Source organism: Anomaloglossus baeobatrachus, chromosome 5 (genome assembly GCF_048569485.1).
Source record: "Anomaloglossus baeobatrachus isolate aAnoBae1 chromosome 5, aAnoBae1.hap1, whole genome shotgun sequence".
In the NCBI taxonomy this organism is placed as follows: domain Eukaryota; kingdom Metazoa; phylum Chordata; class Amphibia; order Anura; family Aromobatidae; genus Anomaloglossus; species Anomaloglossus baeobatrachus.
This window is the reverse complement of record NC_134357.1, coordinates 575,976,901-575,995,562: the sequence shown is the minus strand read 5'-3', so window position 1 is coordinate 575,995,562 and position 18,662 is coordinate 575,976,901. Positions and strand designations below refer to the sequence as shown.

The following is an 18,662-nucleotide window of genomic DNA, read 5'->3' as shown; positions in this document are numbered from 1 at the left end:
ACAGCCAATAATCCGGGGCCAGCGGATCACTGCCAGATTTAAAAAAAGAGTCTGATCCGCTCCGGAATCCGGTGCCCATATAAGTCAATGGGGACCGGAATCCGGAGGTAAAAACGTTTGTGGAGGGGCTAGGGGGCTAGGAGCGAGTGCGGCATACTCACCGAGGCGCTGCCATGGTGGCACACTCCTTCTGGGTCACGCTGTTACCTTCCGGAGCCGACAATTCAATATTCATTGTTTTCACCGCCCACCGGCATGTGTTGGTTGTAGCTAGACACGCCCCACCCTGAGTGGCAGTGTGCCAGCTAACTGCAACCAATCACAGGCGCCAGGACGGCCAGTGGTCGGGGAAAGCAGTACAGACTGTCGGTCAGTTCACAGTGGTAAAAATAAACACTCGACAGCACAGGTATAGCGCGTGGCTGCAGCCCCAGCTGTCGCGCTGTATCTGTGCTGTGTATACAGTGCCCAGAGTCACACGTGCGAGGCTTTGCTGGGTGCTGCCATGGCAGACTCGCGTGAACCCCTCGCATGTGTGATTCCGGTGAAAGTAAAAAAAAAACAATGTGCTGTCCCCCTATTTTCATCCCCAGCCAAGATAACGCCGGCTGGGGGCTGGTATTCCAGCTCGCAGACGCCCGGTAGTGCCGCATCTATTAGATGTCACCATACCGGTGTGCACTACTGGCTCTTCCCGCAGGCGTGATGCGGTGCCAGTCGGGGTAATAGCATAGGTTAATAACGGCACACAGCTGCTATTAAACTCTAGGTTAGTGTGATGGCACAGACGTCTATTAGATACCTGCATCACACTAACCTGTAAGTGACCGTAAATAAACACAGAGAAAAATCCTTTATTTGGAATAAAATACAAACACCCCTCCTTCACCTCTTTATTAACCCAACACACCCTGCAGCTCCGACGTAATCCACAGGAGAAGTCCCACGCCGCTTCAGCTCTGCTACATCTGAATATCACAGAGAGCGGCACGACCGACCGCTCTGTGAGCTCCAGAGAATGAATGAGCTGCGCATTGAGCGGTGACGTCACTCAGGTCATTTGCGGTCACTGCTGGAAGTTCCCACGGTCCTTCATCTGTGATCGCAGGTAACCTGACCTCAGGTGGAGGTCACTGAGTTCACAGACCTGCATCTCTTAGCAGAAAAATCGCAGTTTTTTTGGCCAAGAGATGCAGATTTTGTGCTGAAATTTTTATACCATATTCCTGCATCCAATCTACACCTCCTAGCAAAAAAAAGTGGTGTTTTGGCGGAATTTTTTCGCCACGGTTTTTGCCGCGGTTATTGTTATAGGATGTATTGTGCACAATGAAAAAACTCCGTCATCCCTCCGCCGGTAATAAATACTCTGTTAATGGCTGGTTGCATGTGGGCAGAGACCCGAACTGCCCAATCAGTGACTTCCAACAGGTTCACGACCAGTCCGGTTCCCGAACTGAACTTTATCTAAAATATAACAGAAAAAGCTGAACCCGAACTTCAACGGGTCCGCTTTTCTCTATTTGTGGGTAGCCCTACAAAAAAATAATCCATTGGATATCAGATAAAATACTTTAGTTTTTTAATTACAATAATTATCCTTTGTAAAGGGATCATTTTTATAACATAAAGAGCCCAATTTATGCAGGGCCCACGCCTGATTCACGAAGTGGTGCATGCCTCTTCATGAATCTGGAGTGTTTGATGAGTGGCACGTGCCTCCTTGTGCCATGCAAGAACTATTACTCCAGTCAGGGACTGGAGTGAAATTTCTGGCATAGGGAACACCACAGATCGTCATGAATTTAAGGAGCTGTGGTATCACGCCCCCGTCCCACCCAAACCCTGACAGTTTTGGAGTGAAAGTGGCAAAAGCCACCAGACTTTGGCACAACTATGAACTGATCCAAATTTTTGTGACTTTTCAAAGCTTTTGTGCCATTTTTTTTGTCATAAAAGCTTTGAGAAATTGGGACCAGAGCATTCTTAAAAACTTCCACATATCTAGGATGCATAGTGTGAATCAATTATTCCCTGTCACTGCTGGAGATGGAAGCTATACCAGCCGTATAGTACAATATAAAGGGAAGGGGAAAAGAATGCCCTATCACTAGGGAAATGGGGAAGTGGTGACCACTGACAATACAGCTCATCCTCACTACCCTCAGCAACTTTATAAAGGTTCTGCACCTGTCACCGAGCAGGAATACCTCACACTAGGCAAACCATGATCTGGGCCTAAGTAAGGATGGTACGTATGAGCTCTTCGTCAACAGCACTAACGTTAAAGACAAACGGAAACAATACAGAGGAAATACAATTGCTACCACCTGAGCCCAGGTACATAGCAAGAGTCAAACACCCATCTTAGGACTGAGGAGCAGCTACCACAGAAGTCTCTGGAACAACAGGAGGAGACGACCTCTGCAAACCACAGCCAGGAACAACTATAAATTTCACCCAAAGCACCCCAGGGTGAGGTTTATAAAGGAAGTCAAAGGCTGACAACAGAGGAAAAACTGACAGTTTCCCAGAGTCATGGAGTCCACTGCTGCAGAAACAGAGAACTGTCAGATAATAACACGTGCTGCAAATTTCTGGGATTTTCCAACACTTCTGCCACTGGATTGTCAGCCGGCCGTGACATCTCCGTGACATCCCCTCACTATTTTTGTGCAAAATGCCTACAGCTCTGCCTCAACTCCAGAGGTTCTGAGGAAAAATCATCACATCTAAACAATAGAGAAAGACAGGCATGAAGAATATACATTTACAAGCATTTATTAACAAAACAAGTTTTGAAATGCAATTATATACAATGTGATATACTTAAGAGTTCCTATCTCCTATCTGGGGCTGCTCTTTTAGTAAATAAAGCAGTGGGTAAATTGAGATAAGTGAATTATCTAAATATAATCTAGTATCAAAACCTTTCTTAAATGTTCATAAAGGCTCTCGAAATACCCAACTTACTAGCAAAGTGGAGCTCGATTTTTCATTTTGTGGGATCTCAGAGTGCAGAGCGGGATCCCACAAATCTTTGCAGCTGCTCTAAGCATGAGAAATTGTTCTCTCAACTACTCCAACGCTGTCACATACTTTTTTAAGGTTTTACTGAACTGCTTAAGAAGGATGCCGCAGAGCTGGGGTCGTAGAGCTCACGCTATCAGTGATCACTGAGGGTTGTGGGATCTCACAACCTGGAAGTTCCTTTTTGGGGACATTAGGGATACTTCTACTAATCTGCGGCTCTGCACGGTTTAAGTAAATAATAAAGGCACCCAAAGATTTGTGATAAGCACTATTTAAAGGGAAAGTCATCAAACACATTGCACTAGAAACTACGGGATATTACCCCTGTAACAGTGTCCCCAGCAGATTCCCCCATAACAGTGTGTCATGACCACATTTTTCCTTCAATCTTTTTCCCTATTTTTCTCTGTCAAAACCTAGGTGTGTCTTATGGTCCGAAAAATACGATAAGTTTAAAAAGAGAGAACATTTTTCTTTCCCTCACCAATTCTTACTTGAGCAATTCTAGCCGACTTTTGGATAAACCCTTTGAATTATGGTACCTCATGATGGCTTCTCTTGTGTCACTCATCTGACAAAAGGACCTCATTAATGAAAAAAACATTTGACAAATTCTGAAAGCAAGAATGGCTGCTCCGCTCTGTTGGTTTTCTGATGGTCGCAAAGACTTGATTTACCAGTTATACATTTCAATTATTCACAACATGAAAAAGGTTCCTTCCCTGTACGGCTTCTTCACATGTTTAACAAGATCTGATTTCTGAGAATAACATTTTCCACCTTCAGAACATAAAAATGGTTTATTTTGTGTGATATTTTTGATGGTAAACAAGATCTGATTTCCTAGTAAAACATTTACCACATTCTGGGCATGAAATTGGCGTCTCCCTTGTGTGAGATCTTTGATGAACAACAAGGTGTGATTTCTGAATAAAACATTTCCCACACTCTGAACATGAAAATGGCTTCTCCCCTGTGTGAGTTCTCTGATGTCTAACAAGACTTGATTTCTGGATAAAACATTTCCCACACTCTGAACATGAAAATGGCTTCTCCCCTGTGTGAGATCTTTGATGCGAAACAAGAACTGATTTCCGCCTAAAACATTTCCCACACTCTGAACATGAAAATGGCTTCTCCCCTGTGTGAGATCTTTGATGCCAAACAAGAACTGATTTCCGCATAAAACATTTCCCACACTCTGAACATGAAAATGGCTTCTCCCCTGTGTGAGATCTTTGATGCCAAACAAGAACTGATTTCCAAATAAAACATTTCCCACATGCTGAACATGAAAATGGCTTCTCCCCTGTGTGAATTTTCTGATGTATAACAAGGTGTGATTTCTGAATAAAACATTTTCCACATTCTGAACATAAAAATGGCTTCTCCCCTGTGTGATGTTTCTGATGTATAACAAGGTGTGATTTCCGCATAAAACATTTTCCACACTCTGAACATGAAAATGGCTTCTCCCCTGTGTGATTTTTTTGATGTCTAACAAGGTATGATTTCTGATTAAAACATTTCCCACACTCTGAACATGAAAATGGTTTCTCCCCTGTGTGAGCTCTTTGATGCCAAACAAGAACTGATTTCCGCATAAAACATTTTCCACACTCTGAACATGAAAATGGCTTCTCCCCTGTGTGAATTTTCTGATGTCTAACAAGGTTTGATTTCCAAATGAAACATTTCCCACACTCTGAACATGAAAATGGTTTCTCCCCTGTGTGAGCTCTTTGATGCCAAACAAGAAGTGATTTCCGAATAAAACATTTCCCACACTCTGAACATAAAAATGGCTTCTCCCCTGTGTGAATTTTCTGATGTCTAACAAGGTTTGATTTACGAATAAAACATTTCCCACACTCTGAACATGAAAATGGTTTCTCCCTTGTAGGAGCCTTTTCATGTTCCACATACCTTCTGTAACTTTTATTTTGCTTACAATTCTGTAATAAATTGGAATTTTGGACTTGTTTGAAAAGATCAGATGATAGAGCTTTCTGAGGAAGGACTGGAGGTATATCTGGGACAACAGCATGCTCTTCATATGTATCATGTGTGATACTTTGATCATCTGTTTTAAATTCTGAAGATATTAGATTTCCATCTGAACTCCTGATATAGTCATCGGCTAAAAATAAAACACAATGTTATTATTTATTATGATAGAATTTTGAAAGTAGATTTATTTTTTTAAACCATAACATAAGAAATTAAATTAGGAAACAAATTATTCTGAATCTGTTTTCCAATTTTGAGATTTAGGAGTTACATCTTTGTTAATTCGAACCTCCCATTTCTAGCACCAGTTCTCTGGAATGTGCTACATTAAATATTTTGATTGATTGTCGCAATGTGACTGTAGAATAATGAGGGACAGGGGGCTGCTATACTTTCCCTCATGCTAGGAAACCTTAGGCTATCCCTAACCTCTGGATTCCCCCTGAACGTGAAAGGAAGGGGCAGGAGTATGATGGAAATACAGATTAAGACAGACGGGAAAACCAAAATTCAGACACACTTCAAACTCACAGAAATAAACAGTGAAAGACTAAAGGAGAAAAGCAAGAGCAGGAAGGCAGAAACAAAAAGACAAGGGTTAACACAACTGCTCACAGCAATAATGCACAATAATCATTAGTTTGTATCACAACACCTCACCAGACCTGTATAGGTAAACTATAGCTGGCATTCATGGAATAGTCCAGCCAGCATATACAGAAGGGGAGAGAATGATACTGGCTCCATTACAACATGTGATCAAAGAGATTAACAAGGAGCCCAGCAGAGAATAACTCTTGCTAGTCTGACTAATTATGTGGTTCGACGCCTGCATCTCCCTGCGCTGCTCACAGACATCAGAGAAGTTAGCAAGCAGAGTACCAGAATCTGTAATTTCCACAGATCCTGATGCTGCCATGACAGTTGACATTGATCCACAACATAGACAATTTCAAAAAGGGTTTTTTTTTCGAAGACGAAAATAAAATAGAGTCAGAAGCCAAATATTTATGGCCTTCTCCAGGACTGTAAGATTGATGGCCTATCCTTAGGCTTTGTAACCAAAGTAGGTAGCAGGGTCTTTGCTGTCTGTGCAGATAAACATTAGGTCTCCAATTCATCAAGACCGGCGATGTACAATGAATATTGATGTCAGGGACTGGTGTGAGATTTTTAGCATAGGGAACGTCGCAGTTTGTTATGAATTAGGGCTGCTTCTCACTTGCGAGTTTCTCGCAATAGAGCAATGCGAGAAAAACTCGCATTGGAATCAGACACATGTTAGTCAATGATTCAGCTTGCATTTGCGATTATTTTTTTCTCAGTCCAAATCGGACTGAGAAAAAAATCGCAGCATGCTGCTTTTTTGCGAGTTTCTACTGCGAGTCTCTCCAATGCAAGTCTATGGGAGCGTATAAATCGGATATCACGGGACGGCACTCACACCATCCTAGTGACATGCGATTTTCTAAATACATTTCTCGCATGTTTCCTAAAACACTGGAAACGAGTGATGTCTCACAATGTCTGTCAATCACTATTCTCTGTCAGTCGGTCTCTCCCTCTCGGTCTCTATTCTCTCTCTGTCGGTCCGTCACTATTCTCTGTCCCTCTCTCACAGTCTGTCGGTCATTTTCCCCTCCTCTCTCATACTCACCGTTCCCCGATCCCCGGCGCGGCGCTGCACGGCATTCACACTGCTCCGGCGGCTTTTACTATTTTGAAAAAGCCGGCCGCTCATTAAATAATCTCGTATTCCCTGCTTTCCCCGCCCACAGGCGCCTATGATTGGTTGCAGTGAGACACGCCCCCACGCTGAGTGACCGGTGTCTCACTGCACCCAATCACAGCAGCCGGTGGGCGTGTCTATACTGTGCAGTGAAATAAATAATTAAATAATTTAAAAAAACGGGTGCGGTCCCCCCAATTTTAATACCAGCCAGATAAAGCCATACAGCTGAAGGCTGGTATTCTCAGGATGGGGAGCCCCACATTATGGGGAGCCCCCCAGCCTAACAATATCAGCCAGCGGACGCCCAGAATTGCCGCATACATTAGATGCGACAGTTCTGGGACTGTACCCAGCTCTTCCCGATTTGCCCTGGTGCGTTGGCAAATCGGGGTAATAAGGAGTTAATGGCAGCCCATAGCTGCCACTAAAAGCTAGATTAATCATGTCAGGCGTCTCCACGAGATACCTTCCATGATTAATCTGTAAGTTACAGTAAATAAACACACACACACACACCTGAAAAAATCATTTATTAGAAATAAAAAACACTAACAAATTCCCTGGTTCACCAATTTAATAAGCCCCAAAAAGCACTCCATGTGTGGCGTAATCCAGGATGGTCCATCGTCGCTTCCAGCTCTTCTGCATGAAGCTGACCAGAGCTGCAGAATACACCGCCGCTCCTGTCAGCTCCACGCAGCAACTGAGGTGAGAAGCGCGATCAGCTGAGCTGTCACTGAGGTTACCTGGATCCAGCTGTGGCCTCGAGTATCCTGAGTGACAGCTCAGCTGATCGCGCTACTCACCTCAGTTGTTGCGTGGAGCTGACAGGAGCGGCGGTGTCTTCTGCAGCTCCGGTCAGCTTCATGCAGCAGAGCTGGATGCGACGCTGGACCATCCTGGATTACGCCGGACATGGAGTGCTTTTTGGGGCTTATTAAATTGGTGAAGCAGGAAATTTGTTAGTATTTTTTATTTCTAATAAATGATTTTTTCAGGTGTGTGTGTGTGTTTATTTACTGTAACCTACAGATTAATCATGGAAGGTATCTCGTGGAGACGCCTGACATGATTAATCTAGGATTTAGTGGCAGCTATGGGCTGCCATTAACTCCTTATTACCCCGATTTGCCAACGCACCAGGGCAAATCGGGAAGAGCCGGGTACAGTCCCAGAACTGTTGCATCTAATGTATGCGGCAATTCTGGGCGGCTGCTGACTGATATTGTTAGGCTGGGGGGCTCCCCATAACGTGGAGCTCCCCATCCTGAGAATACCAGCCTTCAGCCGTATGGCTTTATCTGGCTGGTATTAAAATTGGTGGGACCGCACGCCGTTTTTTTTTAATTATTTATTTCACTGCACAGTATAAACACGCCCACCGGCTGCTGTGATTGGGTGCAGTGACACATCTGTCACTCAGCGTGGGGGCGTGTCTCACTGCAACCAATCATAGACGCCTGTGGGCGGGGAAAGCAGGGAATACGAGATTGTTTAATGAGCGGCCGGCTTTTTCAAAATAGTAAAAGCCGCTGGAGCAGTATGAATGCCGTGCAGCGCTGCGCCGGGGATCGGGGATTGGTGAGTATGAGAGAAGGCTGCTAACTTCAGTCACTCAGGGGATTAGCGGTCACCGGTGAGCCATTCACAGGTGACCGCTAATCAGGACGCGGCACAGACAGAACAGCAGCATTACAATGAAGTCGGGTGAAGTTCACTCGAGTTTATTCTGATCGTGCGGCTCTGTCTGCTGTCATCTGCCATTCAGCTCTGCTGCATGGCTGTCTGTGTCTGCTGTCAGCGGCCATGTAGCAGAGCTGAATGGCAGATGACATAGTAAAAAATACGCATTACACACGCATTACACACGCTAGTAAAATCATTAATTTATTCAGAAAAAGCATCGCACTTGCGTTGCACTCGGACCTAACGTGAACTAAAATCAGCCGAGTTTTTTTCAGCCCAGTCGGACTGATTTTACTCGCATAGATGTGTTTCCAGCCTTAGAGAAGCAGTGGCATCACACCCTTCTTCTGGCCAAGGTCTGCCCATTTTGGCAAAGCTGGTTAAAATATGCGTGAAACCTCCAAAAGTTGCACAATTTCTTTTTTGTACATTTATTTATTATTGACAGTAGAATGGCTATGACGTATCAATGTTTGGAATCAGCGGTACAAAAGGATGTTGATGAAATAGAGAATCATGACTGTAAGGCACTAGAGTGTTAATAAGTTAATAAGAAAACCATGCAATGTAAAAGCAACAATGGTCATCATAATCAAAGCAAACAAGAGACTATAACAATATAGCTCTGCAGTGCAGCCAGGCAACCATCTGTCTTTATAAAATCCTTCTCCGGTCTTCTTTCCAAGCTTATTGAGCAATTCACTGGGGGCAAAAAGGGGGTTTTCAGGTTCCATCTGGAACCAACCATCAATGGTGTATTTACTAGTGTCAAGACCAACATAATCCAGAAGCTCAAAAGGACCTATTGAGTAACAGGATTAAAAATTAATTGCAACATCCATATCTTCCTTAGATGCATGACCTCTTTCATGAAGATGCACGAATTACACTAGGTATGGTACCAGAAGACGGCTAACAATGAACCCTGGAGTGTCCTTACATGATACAGGCATCTTTCTTAGTGTTTAACTGAACTGAACCTCTCGAGCCCCATTGAAACCAATGGCAGCCAAACACAAACACATAAAAACACATTATAAATGTACACATACAGTTAATAAACATTGCCATAACACTTACCAGTCCCCGCGATGCGTCCTGTACTCCCGCCGCTTTTCCTTCCGATAATCGCTGCGACCTCCCGGTAACCAGCACTGATGATAGGACCTATCGTGACTTCAAAATAGCATGTGACCATGACCAGTCACGTGTCTATTATCTCATTGGTTACAGACTGGTCACATGGCTAGACGTCATGCTAGGTCCTGTCATTGCATCTCTCCAGTACACGGTGCACGTTTATCTCCGTGTACCGGCGACATGCTCTGGCACGCGGTCGACTCCCCATTCCGTTATTCACCGGCTGCCACAGCCGGTCAATAACAGAGATCACCGTTGCTATAGCAATGTGCCTGTCAGCGGTGACGTCACCGCTTACAGCCAGCAGCTTCTGGTCACTGACGGAGTGAAAAGACTGCACGAGGAAAAGCAGCGTCTTCCTCCCATGCAGCGCTGCTGATGTAGCATAGCTGCATGGGTTGAAGGAGAAAGAAGACAGAAGACCATGGATCGTGAAGGGATAAGAGGGAGTAATAAACATGGAGTCTCTAAGTGTGTCTGTGTTTTTATTTCTATTAAAGTATTTTTTCTCTGTGTGGTGTCTTTTTTTGTAACCCTTTATTGGAGATTCTTAATGGCCGGGTCAAACTTGCCTGACATTAAGAATCTCTGGCTTAATACTAGCTAGTAAAACAAAGCTAGTATTAACTCATTATTACACAGCGAGCCACCGGCATCAGGGCAGCTGGAAGAGTTGGATACAGTGCCAGATGATGGCGCTTCTATGAAACCGCCATTTTCTGGGGCGGCTGCGGATTGCAATTCGCAGCAGAAGGGCCCAAAACACTCGGGCTAACCTGTGGTGCGGATTCCAATCCCCAGCTGCCTAGTTGTACCTGGTTGGACACAAAAATTGGGCGAAGCCCACGTCATTTTTTTTTAAAATTATTTCATGAAATTCATGAAATAATTAATAAAAAAATGGCTTCCCTATATTTTTGGTTCCCAGACGTTTACAAATAGGCAGCTGGGGGTTGGGGGCAGCCCGTAGGTGCCTACTGTACCTGGCTAGCATACAAAAATGTAGCGAAGCCCACGTCATTTGTTTTTTAATTATTTCATGAAATTCATGAAATAATTAAAAAACGGGCTTCCCTATATTTTTAGTTCCCAGCCGGGTACAAATAGGCAGCTGGGGGTTGGGGGCAGCCTGTAGGTGCCTGCTGTACCTGGCTAGCATACAAAAATATGGCGAAGCCCACGTAATTTTTTTTGGTGGGCAAAAAACTCCTGCATTCAGTCCTAGATGGAGTATGCTGAGCCTTGTAGTTCTGCAGCTGCTGTCTGCTCTCCTGCATACACTAACGAACGGAGCATGCTGGGCCTTGTCGTTATGCAGCTGCTGTCTGCTCTCCGCCATACAGACAGACAGCAGCTGCGGAACTACAAGGCTCAGCATACTCCATCCAGGACTGTATGCAGGAGTTTTTTGCCCCCCCCAAAAAAATTATGTGAGCTTCGTCATGTTTTTGTATGCTAGCCAGGTACAGCAGGGCAACTAGGGCTGCCCCCATCCCCCAGCTGCCTATTTGTACCCAGCTGGGAACTAAAAATATAGGGAAGCCCTTTTTTTATTATTTCATGAATTTCATGAAATAATTAAAAAGCAAAATGACGTGGGCTTCGCCCAATTTTTGTGTCCAGCCAGGTACAACTAGGCAGCTGGGGATTGGAATCCGCAGCTCAGAGTGCCCACGCATTCTGGGCACCCATGCTGCAATTTGCAGTCCGCAGCCGCCCCAGAAAATGGCGCTTTCATAGAAGCGCCATCTTCTGGCGCTGTATCCAACTCTTCCAGCTGCCCTGAAGCCGGGGGCTCGCTGGGTAATAATGGGGTTGGGGTTAGCTGTATATTACCAACTGGCCCTAAGTCCGAAATTCATGGTGTCACGCCAATATTAGACATGGCCACCATTAATTTCTAGTACCGATAAAAAGAACCACAACACACAGAAAAATATTTTTATTATAAATAAAACACAACACAATTAGTGACTCCATGTTTACTAAAAATAAAGAACCCCCCTCTGCAGTAACCCTGGGTTAAGGGTCCTGCGCCGTCCAAACCGGATCCAATATCTGATCGGTCTGCTGGAAGGCAAAGCGATCAGATGATGTGTCAGGTTCAAGGGCCTGAATCACATGACAAAGCAGCTGATTGTATAAAAGCCTTTTACAATCAGCTGATGTATCAGTGCAAAAAACCCCCAAAACAAAGTACACACTTCAGTGCAGACTCCTGTCCGACAGCATCAGCTGATAGTTTAGCCGGCCAGGCGGTAAAAAGCCGGCCATAGCGCTCGACTTATAGTGTAAGCTGATTCCGTCAGGTGACCGCATCAGCTGATCATCGCCAGGTCTGAGGAAGAGAAAAAAAGAAGAGAAAAAGAGAAGAGAAAAAGAGAAGAGAAAAAGAGAAGAGAAAAAGAGAAGAGAAAAAGAGAAGAGAAAAAGAGAAGAGAAAAAGAGAAGAGAAAAAGAGAAGAGAAAAAGAGAAGAGAAAAAGAGAAGAGAATCGGTGATCGGTGAGTAGCAAAGGGATAGGGATTGTGCTGGGGACGCAGGACGCATACAGATAGCAACATGTGCACATAGCCTTACTGTGAAAAGCCACGTTTATGGTGATCGAACCATTCTCGAACCTAACTCGAACTGTCGAGCTTTTAGCTAAAAGCTCGAGTTCGATCTCTAGCACCCCCCAAAATCACTCGAACATGAAATTGGCGAACCTCGAACATCGCTCAACTCTAGTCAGAAGTCATTTGGCTAGTCATTGGTGTCTTAATGACTTCCACCAGCTTCATGATTGGTACTGGATTAAAGAAATGCAGCCCTACGAACCGATCCTGCCTAGTTGTGTAGTTGGCTATGTCAGTTATTGCCAAAAAGAATGTGCTGCTGGCAAATATGGTGTGTTCTGGTGCAAATTTGTCCAGTGTCTTGATTAGTGCGTTTTTCACTTCCAAGTTTTTTATCATGGCTTCCACCACCAGATCATTGCTGTGCACCATGGCCGCTGGGTCTGTGCTTGGGATGAAGTTTGAGAGGGTTTTGCTGATGAACTGTGAAGCAGCCTCAGGCTTGTCCGCAAACATCTTCTTAGTGACCCTTTTCCAGCTGTCTACAATACTTTTGGCAGATTTTTTTTAAGATGTCATCAGTCTCGTCCACTAAAACAACAGTGTCTCCAGTTAATGCAGCTACCTGCGCTATCCTGACACCCATCAGACCTCCTCCGATCACAGTCACGTGCTTGATAGTCAGCTTCTTCGCGGTGGCGCTGGAGGTCATACATTTCACTATGAGCTATCAGTAAGAGGAGGTCATGTCTGCTTGTACTGCTGAGAGCTGAACGACATGCGAGTGATGTCAGCACAGCATGCCGTGATGATTTAGTCGCACAATCTTTTTCACAAGTCTGTGTTGCACAAAAAATTGATTGAAAAGTGATTTCTGACAGAATGCTGGCATAATTTATTTGAAGAATCAAGGTCTAGGTGTCAAATCTCCTTCTGTAGGTGTCTCCAATCCTTCCAGGGTAGTTTGCCAGTAGCTCACATTCTCAAAAGCAATAATTTTATTAGATATTTTTTGTTAGTTTAAAAATTTGGTATTTCAGTGTGCGGCTGTAACTCTTTCTTTTCTAATATTCAGCTATCCACACACACACACACACACACACACACACACCAGCCTATCTCCTCTTCAGCTTTATACTCCTGCAATTAAGACCCCTTTGGTCACATGACGTGATGTCAAAAAGGTTCTTAAGCAGTCCTATAATTGGCATATAAACACTGGGGCTTCTAGGAAAATGGGGGCCCTGTGAAATTGCCCAGTTTGCTCTCCCTTTCCACTAATGCCAGTCCTGCATGCCAGCCTGTGTCCTGTTCAATTCTTTTAGACTCCAGCAATTAAGAGACTTTTGTTTACATCATGTCACATGACTTAATCAAAGGTCCTTAAACAATCAACCTTAGAATACAACTGATGGGGTCCCTAAGAGAGTGGGGTTCCTGAGAAATTGCGCAGTTTGACTCCTCCCAACTCCTGACTGTAACTAGGGCTTATTTTTAGGGAAACAGGGTATTCATGAACCCTCTGCAGGTCTTTGAGTTGCCTTCATAACAACATAGAGAAGACACTAGAAGCAAACAGCAGAAGAGGCAGAAGCAAAGAAAATACAGCTGAAAAAACCCAGAGCAGAAAGTCTAAAAATGTAAACACAAAATTAGAGCAGAAAGTACATGAGTAGATATCTCTTACTGGATAGAGCTGGAGGAAACACATCCTGAGGAACATCGGGATCTTCTTGTTTACAGTCCTGTGGGAGAAGAGGATGGGGACATCTCTCTGGTGTTGTCCTCTTACTGGATAGACCTGGAGGAGACACATACAGGGACTGAATTCATTCCTTACATACAGATAATTATAGGCCGTGTGTATTTAGTCCTGTCTATTACCTGGTGATGTGAGGTGCTGGGGAACCTCCATCATGACGTCCTTGTACAGATCTTTGTGTCCTTTTAAATACTCCCACTCCTCCATGGAGAAATAGACGCTGACGTCCTGACACCTTATAGGAACCTGACACATACAATGATACCGTCACCCCCGATCCCTTCATAGCGTTACTGTATAATGTCCCAGCATTCCCAGCAGTGTCACCTCTCCAGTCAGCAGCTCAATCATCTTGTAGGTGAGTTCTAGGATCTTCTGGTCATTGATGTCCTCATGTATCGGGGGGTGAGGTGGAGGCCCCGTGATTGGGCTCAGGGGTCTTCCCCATCCCTCAGACACAGGGGCCTGACAGCGCTCACTAGAGGTCTTCTTCACTACTGTGTAATCCTGGTTATGGAGAGACACAGTAATAAATCTCACTCCAGACATTTCCAGAGTCCTCACCTCTCCAGTTCTGTCCATCTGTTATTCCCATAGATAAGAATGATGTAATGTGACGTCATCAGAATCTCTCACCTCTCCAGTAAGCCGGAAGAGGATCTCTAGGGTGAGGTGTAATATCCTCTCCGCCATCTTGTCTCTGTCCATATCCATCCTTCACGGGGCAATCAGGAGAATTCTCTTCTATAGAATAAAACCACTGAGAGGATCTGATATTATAAGGACCTGAATGGGAAGGAGAGGAGCCGATATGTAACATTAATCGAGATAATAATGAAGGGACGATATCATTTGGGCCGTAAAAAAATTTTCTACATGAAATGAAGTTGCACCTAAAATGGTATCAATGAAAACGTCGGCCCATCAAGCAAAAAAACAAGTGCTCACTCAACTCTGATGTCGAAAAATGGAGACAAAACCGATCTTTTTATGGTTTTTTTTTTTTTTTTCAAAACTCTGATTTTTATTTACTACTAGAGATGAGTGAACCTGGAGTTCGGTTTTCGGTACAAACTCAGACTTTTGCAAGATAGTAAAGTTCAGTTTTGGGTTCGGGAGCTTTACGTATGGAAACCGCTCTCGTGTGATCAGATGTATTGTGCTCCAAGAAATAAAACGGAAAAAACCCGCCCTCCCCTGTTAGTGATCGGTTTATGGCTGCATGTGGGCGGAGACCCGAACTGCCAATCAGTGACTTCAAATAAAGTTCAGGTCAAGTCCAAGTCCAGAACCGATCTTTACAAATGTTCAGCTGGACCAGCAGAAGCCGAACGTCCACGGGTCCGCTCATCTCTAGTCACCACTGAGATAATAATAAATGTCTGATATTGCCGTAATCACACTGACCTGGAGTATCACGCTGACCGCTCACTTCCAGCACATCGTGAATGGAGTAAAAACAATGATGGAATTACTTTTTTTTCACCATTTCACAGCACTTGGAATTTTTACTTAATTTCCAGTAAATTTTATGGTAAAATTAAAACCTATGCGTCATTTAAAAAAAAACAAACAAAAACCAACTATCCTTTATACGGCAATGTGGGAGGAAAAATAAAAGAGCCGCGCAGCTACACACAATCATGTAGCAATGGAGATGAAATCCATCCATCTCTACATAAGGCACAGACGGTTTATTACTGCCTCTGCCTTCTCTGTCACTGTATACACAGTTCTGCGGTGCAATGCAGCGGGAATGGTGAGGGACCTGACAGTGACACAGATCTCTGTGTGAGAGCCCATCCACCATTGGTACTTGCCAACTGTAATGGTTTGGGGCCTGGTGAGTGCAATTATTTTTTGGGGGGGATATTTGCATTCTTTTGGTGGTGTCTGCTTTCTTTCATAAAACTCCTGCTGTATTCTTTAACTTTTTTAGATGTTTGGACAATTCATTATGGAACCACAACCAAGGTGTATTTTTGAATTAGGGCTTATATTTTATATGAGTATTCTCAAAAAAACTCCCAAAAATCCTACTAGGGCTTATTTTCCGGGTACGTCTTATTTTCGAGGAAACAGGGTACAAAGCGCTGACGGTGCCTCCTCCCCCATATACAGAGGATATGGTTACCGCTGAGACATTATATCAGTCTCAGTTACAAGGGAAGGACGATGAAAATAAAAATAAACTGAACTAACCCCCCCGCTCCCTTCCAAATGTGTGACATATAGGAAAATGCCACTGTCAATCCAAATCTCTGTTATTAGCCCCGACCAGGTAAAAAACAGCCATATATACAAAATAAGAAGTGTTACTAAATAGCTATGAAATATGTAAATGTGATCATAGACATATATTGAGAAGGCGCCCAGCTTTCAGTCATAGGGGTGGCACTGATGCAGTTCTAGTCACCGCTCAGTATACCGCGCTCTCGACACTGACTGACAGCAGGTTCCAATGCTCAGCGGCTGTCAGTAAGTGGGTGGGGGCAGGGTATTTATGTGGCAATAACAGACATTTCCCTTATTTTCAAACTGATATCGCTCGATATCAGACACAATGCTGAAGTTGGTTTCTTATTCGAGGCTGAAGTTGGTTTATTTTTTTTTTAGGTTTTTATTTTTTGGGGTTTTTTTTTACAGGTTTAAGAACAAACATTAAAAAAAAATCACAATAATAAAATACAATACAGTGCGGAGCACTGATGTGAATACACTTAAAAGCAGCAAAAAATAGTATCAAACTGGCACAAAATGGGCATCAAAGTGACATCAAGGCTCTTATTTCACAAGGGTAACAGGAAAAAATACACCATACAATTTATTGTGCAGTTTTTCCTGAGTACACAGATACCTCATATGTGCTGGAAATCAATTGTTTGGGTGCACGGCAGGGCTCGGAAGGGAAGGAGCGCCATTTGACTGTAAAATTGTCTGCATTCATTCGCGAATGCCATGTCGCGTTTGGAGCTCCTGAGGTGCCTAAACAGTAGAGCTCCATGAAAAGTGATCACATTTTGGAAACTAGACCCCTCAAAGATTTTACCCAGGGATATATTGAGCATTTTGAACCTACAGGTACTTTATAGAATTTAATAAAGTTAGGTCGTCATAATGAAAATTTTCTTTTTTTTTTTTCCACAAAAATGTTGCTTTAGCACCACATTTCTCACTTTTTCAAGCTGCAACACCAAAATGTGGACGCCACATTTTGTAATCCAATTTCTTATGAGCACAGTGATACCCCACATGTGGCTAAAAACCTCTGTTTGGACAAACGGGAGGGCTCATAACAGAAGGAGCACCATGTGAAGTTTGGAAAAATTTTAAAAAATTGCGTGCACCATGTTGCATTTTCAGGACCCCTAAGGTACCTATACAGCAGAAACCCCCACAAGTGACCCCATTTTGAAAACTAGACCCTCAAGGATTTCATTCGGGGGTATAGTGAGCATTTTGAACCCACAGGTACTTCACAAAAATGTTGCTGTAGTGCCAAATTTCTCACTTTTAGGCTATGTGCTCATGACCAGGTGACACTGTGTCTAGACGCAATGTCAGATTCCGTGCAGAGATGCGAGTATTGTCCACTGGAGAACGCAGTTGCCCGGGCCCACGATCCAGGTTCAGGCTGCTGAGGACTTTAGCTCTATTTTCCCTTTGGACAAAACTCTCATCTCCACAGCATAAATTGACATCCTGAGGCTCAGGAAGCCGCGCTGCAGGTCAGTTTATGCTAAGGAAAAAAAACAAGCACAGTGGGCAGGAGATTTCCAAAAATCCTTCCATTGCACTTGTACTGCACAGCGCAGCATTTTGGACGCAGCGAAAAGACTCTGTGTCCAAAACGCTGCAAATACTGATCGTGGACACACAGCCTAAAAAGCTAATATGGATGGATAGACAAACACATATATAATGTCCCAGCCCCCAGCATAATCTAAGCTGGCACCCTTTAGTGACTTTCATGTGGCAGTGAAGGGTGTTTACCTTATATTTAGGCAAAAAAAAAAAAATAATTAAAAAAACCTATGTGGGTTCCCCCATTTTTGATAGCCAGCTAGGGTAAAGCAGATGGCTGAAGCCTGCAGATCACAGTTGGCAGCTTCACCTTGGCTGGTAATCCAAAACAGAGGGCACCCCACGCTGTTTTTTTTAAATTATTGATAAATAATTTAAAAAAAAAAAAACATGGGTTCCCCCCAAATTGGATCACCAGCTAAGGTGAAGCTGACAGCTGGCGTCTGGTATTCTCAGGGTGGGAAAGGCCATGGTTATTTGGCCCTTCTCAGCCTAAAAATAGCAGGCTGCAGCCGTCCCAGCAGTGGCGCATCCATTAGATGTACCAATCCTGGCACTTCACTCTGGCTCATCCCGTTGCCCTGGTGCGGTGGCAAACAGGGTAATAAATGGGGTTGATACCAGCTGTGTAATGTCTCCTCAAGCCCTGGGGTTAGAACCGCTCTGCGCATGTGGCCGATAGTTTTCAGAGGATGAGTAGGTGTCGCGGGCGGAGGAGGGGACGCTGCGCTCTCCCACTGCTCGGGTCCGGCTGCCGCTGCTGCTGCTCGGTGGCTCGAGCGATGGGCCGGAACCCGGGGACTCGGGCGGCGCTCCTCGCCCGTGAGTGAAAGGGGGTGGTTTGGTTTAGGGATATTGTCCGTGACGCCACCCACGGTTGTGGTGATTTTGGTGACACCACCGCTGTTCTGGACGGGGATCCCGGGAGCGGTGACTG

At 44.3% G+C, this 18,662-nt stretch overlaps 1 protein-coding gene across 1 annotated transcript in view; it reads right to left on the bottom strand.

Moving 5' to 3' along the window:
• LOC142313098 (uncharacterized) overlaps positions 1-18,662 on the bottom strand; it is a 131,331-nt gene that overhangs the window by 44,893 nt on the left and 67,776 nt on the right. Inside the window, 3 exon segments of the mRNA XM_075352083.1 lie at positions 3,528-3,604; positions 3,846-5,173; positions 13,847-13,943. Coding sequence (XP_075208198.1) covers positions 3,528-3,604; positions 3,846-5,173; positions 13,847-13,943 — 1,502 coding nt within the window.